At 41.8% G+C, this 17,438-nt stretch overlaps 1 protein-coding gene across 1 annotated transcript; it reads left to right on the forward strand.

Moving 5' to 3' along the window:
- The first annotated feature begins 5,469 nt into the window (after positions 1-5,469).
- On the forward strand, positions 5,470-13,637 carry LOC120048727 (cytohesin-2). Its single transcript, XM_038994899.1, has 12 exons — positions 5,470-5,646; positions 7,263-7,413; positions 7,866-7,932; positions 8,104-8,222; positions 8,316-8,396; positions 8,560-8,672; positions 8,749-8,897; positions 9,175-9,286; positions 10,364-10,440; positions 10,592-10,663; positions 10,748-10,902; positions 11,016-13,637. Exons 1-12 carry the CDS (start codon positions 5,580-5,582, stop codon positions 11,101-11,103), a joined length of 1,251 nt encoding a protein of 416 aa, XP_038850827.1. The 5' UTR covers positions 5,470-5,579; the 3' UTR covers positions 11,104-13,637.
- The last annotated feature ends 3,801 nt before the right edge of the window (positions 13,638-17,438 follow it).

A 17,438-nucleotide genomic window follows, 5' to 3' on the forward strand; every position in this document is an offset into this window, starting at 1 on the left:
TCAGGAATTGTGAAAAACTGAGTTTAAATGTATTTGGCTAAGGTGTATGTAAACTTCCGACTTCAACTGTACCTAGTATGTCTATGTTGAACAGGTGTTTTTGTTAACCTCAAAAACACGATTCTTATGTGTTTGTGACCGGAACAAATTTAATATGTCAGGAATTTAATCTTATGAGCATGTATCAATCAATTATGCCATGTTTGACTGCTTGGGGCTGTTTGGTCCACAGTACCCCTGCCGCTTGATATGAATTAGTCATGTGTGAGTAATTCAAGGCCTCTGTGTTCTCTTGTCTGCTAATTTTGGGCCCTGTTCAAATACTTTGATGCAGCCCATCCTCCCTTAATTTTTTTATTTAACCTTTACTCCTTCCTCTTAGTAATCCCTGATATCACAAGACTTGATAGGTGAAGGCTATGTGATATAATCCTTGCTGATGCAGTGTTGCTAATCAGTTAGTTTATCAGTGATTACTTTAAGGAAGGAAAATATTTCATTTCAAACGGGGCCTTGGTCCCTAGACTGAAGCTGTCCATCCCTGGTCATGCAAGGTAAATTGACAGGATATACACCAAGCTTCCTTCTATCTATGGCCTGAGGATAAAACATTTCACAAGACTGGATGGTGGTTCTCGGGCTGGTGTCAGTGCATTATGACAAATAATTACAAAACTATTCACTCTCAATTTTAAGTGACTCGCTGTGACAATTGAAACCTGATGTACTGCTCAGTGTCTGTGACCAGGGTCCTACAACCGGGATTTCGGGAAAACTTTCAATAAATTCCCTGGTTAACTGAATTTTTCAACCCAAGGTGTGACCCCTTGCTAATGCCAGTAAAATGTATTGTCTATAGATGGATTGGCCTGTAATAAACTTGTAATTATTACTAAAATGAAAATATATACATATAATGTACAGTTCATAGTTATATATTGTTTTTAAAATGTTTTTTAAAATGTTTTTAAACTTGTCTATCTCTACAAAATGTAATTGTTCTTGCTCTTGCATCGACCCCCCCCCCCCCCCCCCCCAGGAGTACCCAACATGTTTTTGTTGTTTACGGAAAGACTCGGCGTATCTGTTTAGTACATGTGGCATTGATTTGCTTTAACAGAGGAAAAATAACCCTACCGACAACATTCTTAGCATATTTATCTGGAAGACCATTGTTTGAAACGTGACTTAATAACAAAGTCTAGCCCTAGTGCCTGTCCGCTGATTTAATAAGTGTCAGTCCGCTGATAAACAAGGAAGCTTCCCATGGCCTCCCTCCTTCCTCTCTTCTTTGAAGTAGGCTCTCCTTCCTTTTGATATCTGATCCCTGAACCAGCCTGAAACTCATATGTCTCTGTCTTTGTTGCATCTCAGAGAGCCTGATCAAATATATTGAAATGCTACCTTCCTTAGGTAATCACTGAATTGACAAGGTTGGATTGCAAGCACGTGACAGGGAGGCAACCTTGCCTTCTCACAATACGATCATTTCTGGATCACCTGAAGAAAGGGAGGAGAAAGGATGCATTTTCCCTTCCTTGACACTCATCCATGGTGGGGGTCTTTATAAAGACCAATGTCTCATCCTTTTGTGTTGGACATTTGTCAGGCAAAAACCTATATTGGCATATGTTTTCCCTAGGTCCAAATTGTATTAGGAGTTATTTGACACTCCAGAGTACATTACATAATCATGTAGCTGCCCATGTGATCTGCAGGTCTGCCCTGTGAGAGGTCACATCTCCTGACCTTTTCTCAGTGATGATAAGGAAGTAAGTGCTGAACATTGTCCCTCACCTAATCATTAAAGGCCTAGTGCAGTCAAAAACTTAATTTTTCGGTGTTTTACATATATTTCCACGCTGAAGTTGGAATAATACTGTCAAAATGTGGATAATGCCCTTTTAGTGAAAGAGCTGTTTGAAAATACTGCAAAAAATTTCAGACTGTTTTGGTGGGATGGAGCTTTGGCCTTTCTATGGTGACGTCACCATGTGGTAAATTAGTTAATAGACAAATCAAAATCAAACTTTATTTGTCACATGCGCCGAATACAACAAGTGTAGACCTTACCGTGAAATGCTTACTTACAAGCCCTTAACCAAGTGTACTTCAAGAAAGAATTAAGAAAATATTTACCACAAACTAAAGTAAAAAGTAACACAAAATAACAATGAGGCTATATACAGGGGATACCGGTACCGAGTCTATGTGCGGGGGTACAGGTTAGTTGAGGTAATTTGTACATGTAGGGAGGGGTGAAGTGACTATTCATTGATAATAAACAGCGAGAAGCAACAGTGTACAAAACAATTGGAGGGGGTCAGAACTTTTTGAGGATCTTTGGGGACCCCATGCCAAATCTTTTCAGTCTCGTGAGGGGGAAAAGGTGTTGTCGTGCCCTCTTCACAACTGTCTTGGTGTGTTTGGACCATGATAGTTTGTTGGTGATGTGGACACCAAGGAACTTGAAACTCTCGACCCGCTCCACTACAGCACCGTCGATGTTAATGGGGGCCTATTTGGCCCGCCTTTTCCTGTAGTCCACGATCAGCTCCTTTGTCTTGCTCACATTGAGGGAGAGGTTGTTGTCCTGGCACCACACTGCCAGGTCTCTGACCTCCTTATAGGCTGTCTCATCGTTGTCGGTGATCAGGCCTACCACTGTTGTGTCATCAGCAAACTTAATGATGGTGTTGGAGTCGTGCTTGGCCAAGCAGTCGTGGGTGAACAGGGAGTACAGGAGGGGACTAAGTACACACCCTTGAGGGGCCCCAGTGTTGAGGATCAGTGTGGCAGAGGGAGATGTTTAGTCCCAGGGTCCTTAGCTTAGTGATGAGCTTTGTGGGCACTATGGTGTTGAACACTGAGCTGTAGTCAATGAACAGCATTCTCAAATAGGTGTTCCTTTTGTCCAGGTGGGAAAGGGCATTGTGGAGTGCAATTGGGGCAGTATGCGAATTGGAGTAGGTCTTGGGTATCCGGGAGGATGCTGTTGTTGTGAGCTATGACAAGCCTTTTAAAGCACTTCATGGCTACCAATGTGGGTGCTACGGGGTTGTAATCATTTAGGCAGGTTACCTTCGCTTCCTGGGCACAGGGACTATGGTGGTCTGCTTGAAACATGTAGGTATTACAGACTCGGTCAGGGAGAGGTTGAAAATGTCAGTGAAGACACTTGCCAGTTGGTCTGCGCATGCTTTGAGTACACGTCCTCGTAATCCGTATGGTCCCGTGGCTTTGTGAATGTTGACCTGCTTAAAGGTCTTGCTCACATTGGCTATCGAGAGCGTTATCATACAGTCGTCCAGAACAGCTGGTGCTCTCGTGCTTGCTTCAGTGTTGCTTGCCTCGAAGTGAGCATAAAAGGCATTTAGCTCGTCTGGTAGTCTTGCGTCACTGGGCAGCTCGCGTCTGGGTTTACCTTTGTAGTCCGTAATAGTTTTCAAGTCCTACCACATCCGACGAGCGTCCGAGCCGGTGTAGTAGGATTCAATCTTAACAAGAAAGATCAATAAGAAAGAGAGTTCCAAACTTTTTTGCCAATAACAGCAAGTTTTTAAAAAACTCCGCCCCACTCAGACCACTCCCAGACAGTCCAAGCAAAATTCTTGTTTGTGAAATGACTCTTTGCTAAAAAGTTATTTTAGTTTGTTTTCAATTAAAATTATCAAAAATTATCCAAATCAAATTTTATTTGTCACATACACATGGTTAGCAGATGTTAATGCGAGTGTAGCGAAATGCTTGTGCTTCTAGTTCCGACAATGCAGTAATAACCAACAAGTAATCTAACCTAACAATTCCACAACTACTACCTTATACACACAAGTGTAAAGGGATAAAGAATCATAAAGATATATGAATGAGTGATGGTACAGAACGGCATAGGCAAGATGCAGTAGATGGTATAGAGTACAGTATATACATATGAGATGAGTAATGTAGGGTATATAAACATAAAGTGGCAGTTTAAAGTGGCTAGTGATACATGTATTACATAAAGATGGCAAGACGCAGTAGATGATATAGAGTACAGTATATACATATACATATGAGATGAGTAATGTAGGGTATGTAAACATTATATTAAGTGGCATTGTTTAAAGTGGCTAGTGATACATTTTTACATAGTTTCCATCAATTCCCATTATTAAAGTGGCTGGAGTTGAGTCAGTATGTTGGCAGCGGCCACTAAAAGTTAGTGGTGGCTGTTTAACAGTCTGATGGCCTTGAGATAGAAGCTGTTTTTCAGTCTCTTGGTCCCTGCTTTGATGCACCTGTACTGACCTCGCCTTCTGGATGATAGCGGGGTGAACAGGCAGTGGCTCGGGTGGTTGTTGTCCTTGATGATCTTTATGGCCTTCCTGTGACATCGGGTGGTGTAGGTGTCCTGGAGGGCAGGTAGTTTGCCCCCGGTGATGCGTTGTGCAGACCTCACTACCCTCTGGAGAGCCTTACGGTTGTGGGCGGAGCAGTTGCCGTACCAGGCGGTGATACAGCCCGACAGGATGCTCTCGATTGTGCATCTGTAGAAGTTTGTGAGTGCTTTTGGTGACAAGCCGAATTTCTTCAGCCTCCTGAGGTTGAAGAGGCGCTGCTGCGCCTTCTTCACAACGCTGTCTGTGTGGGTGGACCAATTCAGTTTGTCCGTGATGTGTTCACCGAGGAACTTAAAACTTTCCACCTTCTCCACTACTGTCCCATCGATGTGGATAGGGGGGTGCTCCCTCTGCTGTTTCCTGAAGTCCACAATCATCTCCTTTGTTTTGTTGACGTTAAGTGTGAGGTTATTTTCCTGACACCACACTCCAAGGGCCCTCACCTCCTCCCTGTAGGCCGTCTCGTCGTTGTTGGTAATCAAGCCTACCCCTGTAGTGTCGTCCGCAAACTTGATGATTAAGTAAACTTGATGATCACAGTAAGGTACTTAATATACTAATCTCATATGTATATACTGTATTCTATTCTACTGTATTTTAGTCAATGCCACTCCGACATTGCTCAATCAAATATTTATATATTTCTTAATTTCATTATTTTACTTTAGGATTTGTGTGTATTGTTGAGCATTGTTAGATACTACTGCACTGTTGGAGCTAGGAACACAAGCATTTCGCTACACCCACAATAAAATCTGCTACAAATGTGTATGTGACCAATAAAATTTGATTTGATTTAAATTATTACCCAGGAATGATTTGATATTGAGATAAAATCGGCTGCTTTGAGCCTTTAATAAAAAAACATAGTGACCCCTTTTCCAGGCAGTTACTGGGAAAGAAACCAAGTTCTACTATATTGGCCAAAACAACATCAGATGTTTGTGTCACAGATGAAAGTGGCTTGTTATCAGTGTCTTTGGTTGTGTGGCTTCTTTCTGGGTTCAAAAGTTCCTTACAAACATGGTCGAAAGTGAGGACGTGTTTATTTATAACAAAAAGTTTGCGTCACTTCCTGTACCACCACCTCCTTTGTCTGTGCCCCAGGTTTCGGTACGCAAGGCTGGTTATTTATTTATTTCCTTTTTATTTGGAGGATATATTTTCATATATATCCATTACTTTTTCATTTATTGAATGACAGTCGACTCTGAAATATTTATGCCTAAAAGCAAAGCGCCAAAAATGGATGACCTGGACTACAGTAAGTATTTCTACGCTAACGCTTCGCTTATAACACACTCAGCTAGCCAGCTAGTTATAACAGCAGGTATTTCACTACACAATTAGAGCATAGTTGTCACTAAACAATATTAACGTTGTCTGCATTATAATGTACTGCATGGTTGTCATCTTTGTTTGTTATACAATGTTTCTCATATGAGAGTCCCATACAACCGCAGTCAACGTAAACTAATAATACAGTACTGGCTACCGTTAGCTCGCTAGTTAGCAAACTAGCTAACTCTTTTTAGGCTTACTGGGTAACTAGTTGTAGTTAACTATTTGTAGTTTGACCACTCATCCAAATAGCTAGCTAACGTTATTCATTACAGTATTGGTTACTATTTCATGTTAAACCTACCCACTGTCCGTCAATAATCAAAACATTGAATAACTTAGCTAGCTCGTTAGTTATTCACCTCATTCTGAGGGGCGGGGTAACGGGGTTGTTGTTGACTTGCAGATGTCATTTAGCATCCTAAACACATGAACCTGATCGCGGCCTGGTCACTCTACCGAGGTAGTACTGTGGTTTGCAGCGATACTGTCGCCTCTATTTTTGAATTCCAGTCCAGGCTGGGGACCCAAAGGACAGCACATCGTTGTTGCAGCACTAACACACCTGACCTGATACAACTAATTAGATAGTGGCTTGATAATTAGTCTAAACAGGTGTGTTAGTGCTGTGTTAGGAAAAAAATCTATCCTCTGAGCGAAGAATCTACAAAAATCAGTGCAGCACTGATAACACACCTAATCCATTTAGTTACTTTAGTTGAAAACATCTGAAGATTGACAGTAGCTAGAGAGAAGTGTCATTTGGAATTAATACTTTCTTTTAAACAAATTGTCCTGCATAGTTCACATATGCAGCACCAACAGTAAACATATTTGTTTTATGCAGATCTCTTATCTCTGTCCCCAACTAGTATTTGTCATGTCTAACCACTCCCACTGTCACATTAGAGATTGTCAGGATTCCATGGAATGTTTCAGAGTGAAAGCCCTGCAGCCAGTTTTTCGGCTTATTTGATTTTGAACTTGTTTTTCTTATTTACAGTACTTCTGTTCCGTGTGGATAGGCTACTTCTGTGCAAGACAAGTTGGTTTTCTGAGCTCTGAACTTTTCTTTATCGATGAATAGGCTGTAAGGTTGAGTGCTCCAGTATATCAAGGCTGCAATGAGAAGCACGTCATCAACCGCCTGATTTTCCACACGTTTCCATTTGACTAGACAAGCGAAATGGAGGAATTAGGTACAGGTCAGTGAGTGGAGAAACAAGCAAGAATAGAGAGGGGAGAGACAGAGGAAATTGAACAATGGTTTGGAACATGGGATTGGATATGACTAGTTTTGTGTTTTGGAAAACATGGTTTTTACTCAAACTTCTTATTGTTTTCAGTAAGAAACTCAAAGCATTTTGGAAATGCACAGTAGCAAACAGACTTTGAATACTGTCATGTTTCAGGTCAATTTTAACTTAGTTCTCTCTGTCCCCACCATTTTCCCATTCTCTCCCATTTCCATGCTCCCTGTTTTTCTATCCCCATCCATCTCTTTATTCTCTCACCCCTCTTCTCCCTCCTTTCCTACAGTCCCGGTAGACCTGAGTCCAGAGGAGCGCTCTGAGCTGGAGGACATCCGTCGGAGGAAGGGAGCTCTGCTGCAGGAGATCCAGAGGCTCAGAGATGAGCTCAGAGAGGCCATCATAGAGGTGGAGGGACTGGAGACCAGCACAGAGGGCAGGTGAGAAAAACACACAGATTGTTCCCCTGAATATTTCAGTTCCATTATTCAGTGTGTAGCACAGTCCCTCCCCCCTGGTGTATCTGAAGTTGAATTATAATGGGATGATTAGAGAGAGTCCATGTGACAGCCGTGTTTCCCAAAATAACTTCCTATGCATTCAGGTTACCTCTGCATTTACTCAATATTGCATCTATGGAAATTTCACTTTTTAAGTTTATGTAAAAATATATAGCTTCCTATTGGCTTCTTCGACTATTCTCCTCTCCCCGGCAACTTCCCCAGGTCATAGCTGCAAATGAGATTGTGTTTTCAGTCAATTTAGCATTTCTAAGAGCTATTTTAGTGTGACTTCCCCACTCTGTCCCCTCCATTACCCTCTATCTGTATGTATAATTGATGGAGAGGTATTGTGTTGAATGAGATCCACTCCTTGTCTCTCCTCCCTGCAGTAAAACTCTACAGAAGAACAGGCATGTGGCCATGGGAAGGAAGAAGTTTAACATGGACCCCAAAAAGGTGAAAAGGGGACATGGAATGGATACATAAATCTGATCAGCTTCACTCTACACCCCCCCCCCCCCCAACCCCTCTCTTTTACTGTCTGTCTTCTCATCAATCTCTTGAGCGTTTACTCTCTTTTGATTGTAGTTACCCTCTCTCTCTGTGTGTGTGTGTGTGTGTGTGTAGGGTATTGTGTTCCTGGTGGAGAATGAGTTGCTCAGACACACTCAAGAGGATGTTGCCCAGTTCCTGTACAAAGGAGAGGGACTCAACAAGACTGCTATAGGAGACTACCTGGGAGAGAGGTAACCATTCCCTCTCTCTACCTTGCTATTTTATTCTTTGTTATTGTTGGGCTGAACAGCATCAGAAGTCTACGTTCCTCTTCTCTTCTGTAGGGAGGACTTTAATCTCAAGGTTCTGCAGGCATTTGTTGACCTTCATGAGTTCACTGATCTCAACCTGGTCCAGGCTCTCCGGTAAGCTGGGGTGTCCTCTATGATAAGCTCTGACATTTAATAAAAAACAGTACATCAATTTCAAATTCTAGAGGATAAAAACACTACATCAGTGACTTTGTTACCATGGCAGCCAGTGCTCTCTCTGACCTTTTGACCTCTGACCTTTGTGTGACCCCTGCAGGCAGTTCCTGTGGAGTTTCCGTCTGCCTGGCGAGGCTCAAAAGATTGACAGGATGATGGAGGCCTTTGCCCAGAGATACTGTCACTGCAACCCTGGGGTCTTTCAGAGCACTGGTACACACACTTACCGTCGTTATAACACCGAGGTCTACTAGCCACTTCTCATCCTATGGTTCCGCTCTCTCCTCAGATACGTGCTATGTGCTGTCGTTTGCTATCATCATGCTGAACACCAGCCTCCACAACCCCAATGTGAGAGACAAGCCTGGATTGGACCGCTTCATCTCCATGAACAGAGGCATCAACGAGGGTGGAGACCTGCCAGAGGACCTGCTCAGAGTGAGTGAGGGAGGGGAACCTAGGAGCTATGGGGAGGGGCTAGGGGAGTTTCTGTGGAAGTGAGTTGTCGTTGGCTCTTGACTGAGTGATTGTTCATCTTTTTTTCATCAGTTTGGAGGGGTTCAGAATGAAGCTCTAGTTCAGATAAAATATCAGTATGTTATAGTGAATCTCCCTGCTGTTTGTCTCTCCTCAATGGAAAGGAAATGAATGCATTCAACTGAAATCTGTCTTTCCCATTTAACCCAACCCCTCTGAATGTCTCTGTCTACCACAGAATCTTTATGACAGCATCAAGAACGAGCCCTTCAAGATCCCTGAGGATGATGGGAACGACCTGACACACACCTTCTTCAACCCCGACAGAGAGGGCTGGCTCCTCAAACTAGGTGAGTTGGCCGTGGCAACGCCGGGTGGTGGGAGGGGGTACTGCAGCTTCTCTCTGCCGATCACCTCAAGGTAGTTTCAAAACCAAATATGGATTATTTGGATGGCTTAAAAACATATTAACGTTCTGTAATGTCTGTAACCGTCCTGATCAGCCCCAGGGTTTTTGGATAGTGAGCGTAAACTTGTGTGCTCTCTCTCCTAAGGCTTTGTGCTGTTATGTGCCTGCTTCCTTCTCTCTCAGGTTTACACTAAAGATAATGATACACCGCCAATGTTCTGAGGCAATATTGCCAGACTTGTTGTCCAGCAATGTTGCCTAAAACATCGTCCATGTATTATGATCTTAAGACTGCCATTGCATGATGGGTAAATAGACAGAATTGTCCATACTGAGGGAGCTGCCCTTGGATTCTCATATAAGATCCGTTTGTGTTTTCTCCACTATGTTAAGTTTAGGATTGGGCCACAGTAAACTGATCCTAGATATGTGTCTATGAGCGACTTCTACATGGAGCTTCCCTCAGTACCTCACTCTCTTGCATCATGGCAGTCTGAACTGTCTTCTCTTGCATGGTGGGGTCTGTGATCTGTTTGTCACTAATATCTCTGCCGTCTTCTCCCTCCCGACCCTTCTCTCCCTCCCCCCGAAACCTCTGGTCCCTGTTGTCTCTGCTTCTCCCTGTGATTTCCATACTGCTGCTGCCGCTTGTTTCTCAGGAGGTATGTACTGGGAGAATGGGTCCATGAGAAACAATATCATTCTTATGGAACCAAAACGGCCAACAGGCAGTATAGAAGAAAAGTTATTGTCCACATATGCCTTTTGACAGACATTAGGTGTCACATATTACCGTGTGAGATGAATTGACATACAAAGGCACAGTAACATTGGACATGTAAGGCTATACAAGCTGTCTGAATAGCTGTAATATCCTGAAGGTGATGTGTAGTAATGGAATATTTACTTCAGTATGTGGAGCAGTCAAATGGAATGAGTTTCTCCAGTCCAGTTGGTATTCTGCTAACCTCCAGATACCACCCTGTCTCATGCCTCTATTGGTCTGTTTGTATTTCAGGAGGACGGGTGAAGACCTGGAAAAGAAGATGGTTCATTCTCACAGACAACTGCCTTTACTACTTTGAGTATACTACAGTAAGTCAACATTATAGCTGTCAAAGTGCCATTGTAGAGCAATGTGATGGAAATGTAATCCAGTACAGAGAGGGTAAAGAGCTATGTAACAGAACATTGTAACGTGGATCAGTGTTCTGTACTACAGTGTGTGTATAATGTGTGTGTTCAGGATAAGGAGCCCAGAGGTATCATTCCCCTAGAGAACCTGAGTATCCGGGAGGTTGAAGACCCCAGGAAACCTGTGAGTCTTATCAATACATTTAGAATGTCAACATAGGACATGATCACTGCACCATTTCTCCTGACTCCTGCTCTTCCCTCCCAGAACTGCTTTGAGCTGTACATCCCCAACAACCGTGGTCAGCTGATCAAGGCCTGTAAGACGGAGGCAGACGGCAGAGTGGTGGAGGGGAACCACAACGTGTACCGCATCTCTGCCCCCACACCTGAGGAGAAAGACGAATGGATCCACCACATCAAGTACGTAGGGAGGGAGGCAGGCATGAAGGGAGAGTAGGGTGTATGGATGGATACATTTAGAAATGCATCAGACTAACATTCCTCTATTCTGTTTCTTCCATCCCACTCTCCAGCTCTGCGGTCAGCGTGGACCCCTTCTATGAGATGCTGGCTGCCAGGAAGAAACGCATATCTTTAAAGAAGAATGAGGAACAACCGTAGAACATTCCCTTCTTCCTCTCTCGTCTTCATCCCCTCCTCCACCTCTTCATCTCTCATTCCAACATGGGACACAAGCCTTTTTCTCCTCCCTAGATTCATTCCATTCCTCACTTTTATTTCCTCTTTCTTTGTGAGGAGGACTTGTTGCTATCCTGTTTAAGAGACTGGCCAGCACAAACAGGCAGTTCAGGAGTTCACCACTCATCCACTACTGTCTGTTGCTGCTAGCGGCTGATCTGTACGCTACCACACTACGAAGTGTCCACTACTACCCTACATACTGCACAGTTAGTTGACTCACTCAAAGCCCCCTTCTCGTCACTATACCTCTCCTCCTCCCTTCTTTTCCGTGACGTTGAAGTGAACTGTGAAATAAATATGTATTTTATTCAGGGTAGCAAGCAGGGCCACAACCTTCCATCACAAACAGGCTGCAACTCATCAGTCTGAAGTGACTTCCTCTCCATCTGTAACTGATCTAACATTGGGGCAACGGACCAGTGTGTTTCCAACCGGTCCAGTTCTAACCGGTCACTGTGTGAAGGACAGAATGCCCGGCGGCTGAGGAAGCTACTTTAACCTGTTAAGATGCAGCCCTAGTTGTCTGCTGTGCTGTACTCTAACTTCTTGGCTCCAGGTTAGCATGTCTCTATCAGCATTATCAAAGTCCCACTTTAATACTGTAGCCTCTATGAAGGAGATGACGCTGGTCCTTACTGCTTAGCCTTAGACCATAAAAATGTCATTCTCATGTTAAATTTGTTATGATCAACCATCTATGGGAAATGTTCCCAGAAAAACTGACCAATAAGGCAACAATTGAGCAGTGAACACTAAAGACGACGACTCATGTCAATGACCACTGGCGTTTCCTTCACAAGACTGTTAAACCCAACTCTATAATACGCTACAGTGGGTTTTAAGAAGTTACAACGGCAGCTTATTACAACGTATACTTCTTTTTTTTGTAAATTCTTGTTAGAATATTGTTTGCAACACACAGATTTAATTTATTGTTTATTTTTGTTTGTTACATCTTCTGTTTTGTAAGAGCTACTGTAGAACTGCATGTGGAGATGAGGGTTAATCCTCCATACACACAGATGGACCAGACTCGTGTTAGTGTTGGGTGCATTTGAGAAAGATTGTTAGTGTTCCCTGTTGACACAATAGAATCAACCTCCAATTGGAACATTTAGATTATTCATGACAGGAGAGTGATGACATCACAAAACATTTTGGATTGAAATGTTTAGAACAGGCGTGGTTCTGTGTGGTATGGAACAGGGAATCCTGTCAGTTCTATACATTCTATTTCTATCTGTATTGTTGATAATGTTGCACCGTCCTGAAGGGACCTCTATTACCCTCTAAGAGCCTGAATGAATGAGGCTCACTGAAGTACAAACATGTGTCCCAGATGCCTGTAATGGCTTTCTTTCAACCATAACCATCATGGATATGTGAAAGGGCTGGATAGGTGTCCTTCATAATACTGATGCCCATCCAATCCTGTCAGATCTGTGATCTAAAAGGAAAGCAAGCTATGGGTGGTTATTGGGACATCACCCTATGATAAGTCTGAAACGACCTGAATCATCAGTCAAGCCAGGAAAAGGCATCAGATTCCTCTTAATGTGATTGAATTGAAAAGGACAACAAACATGGAGCACTAATATATCTTTCAATATTATGTAATCGCTGAAATATTCAAATGTATTGAATGAATAACAATGTTAAGGATACATGTCTAATGATACATTATGCCTGAATTGACTCGTAGATATTTGCATTAGTTGTTTGTCATTGGATTAACGTTTCATTAGACTGAATATGGAAAATGCAGAATTAGGATTGTCTGCTGCACTTTATCAATATTTAAGCATTATACAGGCTTTAAAGAGCTGTACCTTTTAGATTGGCAATACTAACTGCATCTGTAGTAGCCTCCAGTGGTGGCCAGGCTGTCCTGCATCATCCTCACTGGTTGTGATGAAGGCTTTACAAATCCATATTTTGATCACTTCCAGCTCTGACAACTACAGAAGTTTTACTAAATGTTGTTTACATAGGAAAGTCTAGGTACAAAAAAATGATCTCTTAGTCTTCTCTAGTTATTCTCTGAGTGTTTGGTGTGACAGACACACAGCAGTGAGCCAACCTACAGGCAGGGCTGCTGTACACTACACGATACTGAATCACAGTAGACCTATCTGGGTATTCTTGAAGTGCAAAGTTGCCAAAATGGAGTTGGGATGTCACACTGTTCCAACTCAACAAAGAGACAGACTTTTGTGAGAAAGGACACTAAATTAATACTTCTGTCCCCCAGACCCCAACAAAACTACTTCTGTCCCCCAGACCCCACCACCACTACTTCCTGGGATAGTGTTTGATTTAGTATTTATTTATTTTTGTTTTACAGCAATGTAAAGATGGATAGGTCATCTGTGTTATATGTAGCAAAAACAAAACCACGGTACACGGGTGCCAGTCAACTGTTGTGAAACAATAAAAAGTGAACTGAGACAATACTCCTGTGTGTTTGAGTGATTATTATTTGACTTAGTTTACAGATGTCGGCAGATCAAATTCTAAATGTTTTTGTTACAGTGAACGGTATTCCCCAGACCTTTTTTTCCATTGTGACTAGGGTTGCAAAATTCTGGGAACTTTCAATAAATTCCCTGGTTTTCCCAAAATTCCAGTTGGAGATTTCCCAGAATAAGCAGGAAATCCAACCAGGATTTGTGGAAAACCAAGGAATTTATTGAAAGTTCCTGGAATTTTGCAACCCCAATTGTTACCCACTTATAGCCCAAGTGTTTGCGTGACCCATAGAGAATGACTAGGGCCCAAAAGGTCGTTTTAGCATGGGCGGCACCATTTTGAAGTAGTCAACTGGGTGGGACTTTCTATGGGTTAAGGAAGGATCACATGATTCCATCTGGGTAATCAGGTGGGATCAGCCAATGAATTATACTTGTGAGCAAGCATTCCATAACTGCAGGTGACAGTAAATCGCCAACCTTGGCTTTATATCTGTTTTAACAACACAGTACAGGTGGCAGTGTGGACACTCAGTTTGTGTCCACAGAAAATGGACTGCTTCAAAATGGAGATGGCTTCAATGGCGCTGTCCATGCTCTCACAGACGTTGTAATGGGACAGATTCAATGATGCGAGGTTGATCTAAATCTATGGTGTGACCCACCAAATATAGACAACCCTACAACCCAGACCAAATCCAGCCATGACCCATGACAAGCTGGCCATGGCCCAATTGGGTCTTGACCCACCGTTTAGGAATCAGTGACTGGGACAGTCTGGCCTATCTCCTGAGTGATGCTGGTACTCAGAGGAGATTGCATGTTCCAACAAGGAAGGGCAGGAAGAGACATTAGGGCACGTGTCAAAATCATTCCACGGAGGGCCAAGTGTCTGCAGGTTTTCACTCCTCTCTTGTACTTGATTGATGAATTAAGGTCACTAATTAGTAAGGAACTTCCCCTCACCCTGTTGTCTAAGACTTAATTGAAAGGAAAAAACAAAAACCTGCAGACATTAGGCCCTCCATGGAATGAGTTTGACACCTGCATTAGGTGGAGCAAGATCTTCAGGCTTAAATGTGTGGTCTAAGTTCACACCTGAGCTGTGAGTGTGTGCATGCCATCATGGATAACAAGGTAAAATGGGGTCAATCAAGCAAATCTCCATTGTATAGGTCACAGGAGGTTGGTGGCACCTTAATTTGGGAGGACGGACTTGTTGTAATGGCTGGAGCGGAATGAGTAGACTAGTATCAAATACATCAAACACATAGTTTGATTCCATTCACTCCGTTCCAGCCATTATTATGAGCCATCCTCCCCTCAGCAGCCCTCTATAGGCCACCCCATCTCTAGTGCTGCCTGCCCTGATGTGGTGACCTGTGGGTACTGTAGTGTGGCCACATTGGGTTGCTGAGAGATTGTTTGTGTGTGATGGGTGTTAGTAGCAGGCTATCAGCAGTGAGGAAAGCAGACAGGTCAAACAAGACATCAGGTGCAGTCTGAGGTCAGAATGGGATTCAAGAACATAAATTGATTAGTAAATAAACATTCAAACAGAAACATCAAGGTTTTTATTTACAAATAGTATCAAGTGTGCAGTATTCACAGACAACGTCTACTGATAGAAACACAGCCAGATCAAACATTTCCAAAGCCACAATGTTATTACAGCAAATGTTATATTAGCCTAATATAACATTTGAATAAAAAAGGAATTTGAGAAATGTTTTGTAAATTTGGCCATCAAACAACAACACGATTTCAAATAAAAAGGTACATACATTGTCAAATAAAGTAGTACAAATGAACACACACTTCTGTTCAATATCACTAAATAACAAGAACTCAATTTCAATGGAACGTTCTTACCTGCTAAATACAAAGTGCATTATAAATAAAGTCGTAAATCTGTTGCTTGTCTGATTCTTGGTCTAGGGGTGAAACTTGACTCCTACATTAAAAAGAGAGGTAAAGAGAAATGTGGGGTAACTCCCTTACATTTTCACTCCCCTACGTAGCATAATTCATAATACATTAAATCAAGCTTTAAAATGTGTTGTATGTATACTGAACAAAACTATGAACTCAACATGTAAAGTGTTGGTCCCATGTTTCATGAGCTGAAATAAAAGATCCCAGAAATGTTCCATACGCACAAAAAGCTTATTTTTCTCAAATTTTGTACACAAATTTGTTTACATTCCTGTTAGTGAGCATTTCTCCTTTGCCAAGATAATCCATCCACCTGACAGGTGTGGCATATCAAGAAGCTGATTAAACAGCATGATCATTACACAGGTGCACCTTGTGCTGGGGACAATAAAAGGCCACTCTAAAATGTACAGTTTTGTCACAACACAATGCCACAGATGTCTCAAGTTTTGAGGGAGCATGCAATTGGCATGCTGACTGCAGGAATGTCCAACAGAGCTGTTGCCAGAGAATTTAATGTTAGTTTCTCTACCATAAGTCGCTGAGGGATGAGGAGTATTTCTGTCTGAAATAAAGCCCTTTTGTGGGGAAAAACTCATTCTGATTGGCTGTGCTTGGCTCCCCAGTGGGCGGACCTGACTCCCAAGTCCCTGCGCCCCTGCTCAGTCATGTGAAATCCATAGATTAGGGCGTAATGAATTTATTTCAATTGACTGACTTCCTTATATACACTGTAACTCAGTAAAATCTTTGAAATTGTTGCATGTTGCATTTATATTTTTGTTCAGTATACATATAAAGACTCATAAAGCACATTTCTTTGCTGGGAATTCATGTCTCAGGTAAATCATTGAAACATTTTTCTGAAATCAAAACAATAACACAAAGCTAGAATCCTGAACTGAAACAATAACAAAGAGGTCACCCCACCTCTGTTTTGGTATAAAAACTGAGATATGGGCCTGGAGAAATGTAACCACTCTTAAATTCATAGACAGAGCTGTGGATGCAAAGACTGACCACCCATGACATCAACATTATCAGTTTTAATGTTTGGAGGCTATACAGTGTTCGTTTACATTTACATTGTTTACAAATATTAGAGTAAAACAAGCTTATATTTTGGGTTCTGATATGGTATGACATTTGAACTAAGCTCATGATTAATTTCTAAGTTATATTCTTAAAGAATCAATGGGTATATATCATTAATTTATAAGTCCAAAAATGGATGTAACAACTAAGGACTCCGGCTTTAAGAAAATGTACTCAATGTACTTATATCACAGGAAAATAGGGAAAAAAATTAAAAGACTAAACAAATGAATTAGCCTAACTTTTCTTTGGTTTCTTTGGTATAGTAGCTGTATGTTTCAATGAATCTTCTTTCAAAGAGAATCCATTGGTCAACCTCACTCTCTCCTACTTATGTAACCACTTTCAAAGTCAATTATACCGTCCCACTATAAGGATGTGTACCATAACAACAATATCTAGTGATCTTTATCAACTATATGACAATATGTCATATTATCCTTGTTGTGACATTAAAACAGCAGTAACATTTTAGTAACACTAATAAAGGGTCAAATAGAAGCTAGAAAAATAGATACATATACAGTGCCTTTAGAAAGTATTCACACCACTTGACTTATTCTACATTTGTTGTGTTACAGCCTGAATAAAACATTGATTACATTTAGATTTTTTGTCACTGGCCTACACACAATACCCAATAATGTCGAATTAATAAAAAATGAAAATCTGAAATGTCTTAAGTCAATAAATAGTCAACCCCTTTGTTATGGCAAGTTAAAATAAGTTCAGGAGTACAATTTTGCTTAAAAAGTC

The sequence above is a fragment of the Salvelinus namaycush genome, chromosome 5 (genome assembly GCF_016432855.1).
Source record: "Salvelinus namaycush isolate Seneca chromosome 5, SaNama_1.0, whole genome shotgun sequence".
NCBI lineage: Eukaryota > Metazoa > Chordata > Actinopteri > Salmoniformes > Salmonidae > Salvelinus > Salvelinus namaycush.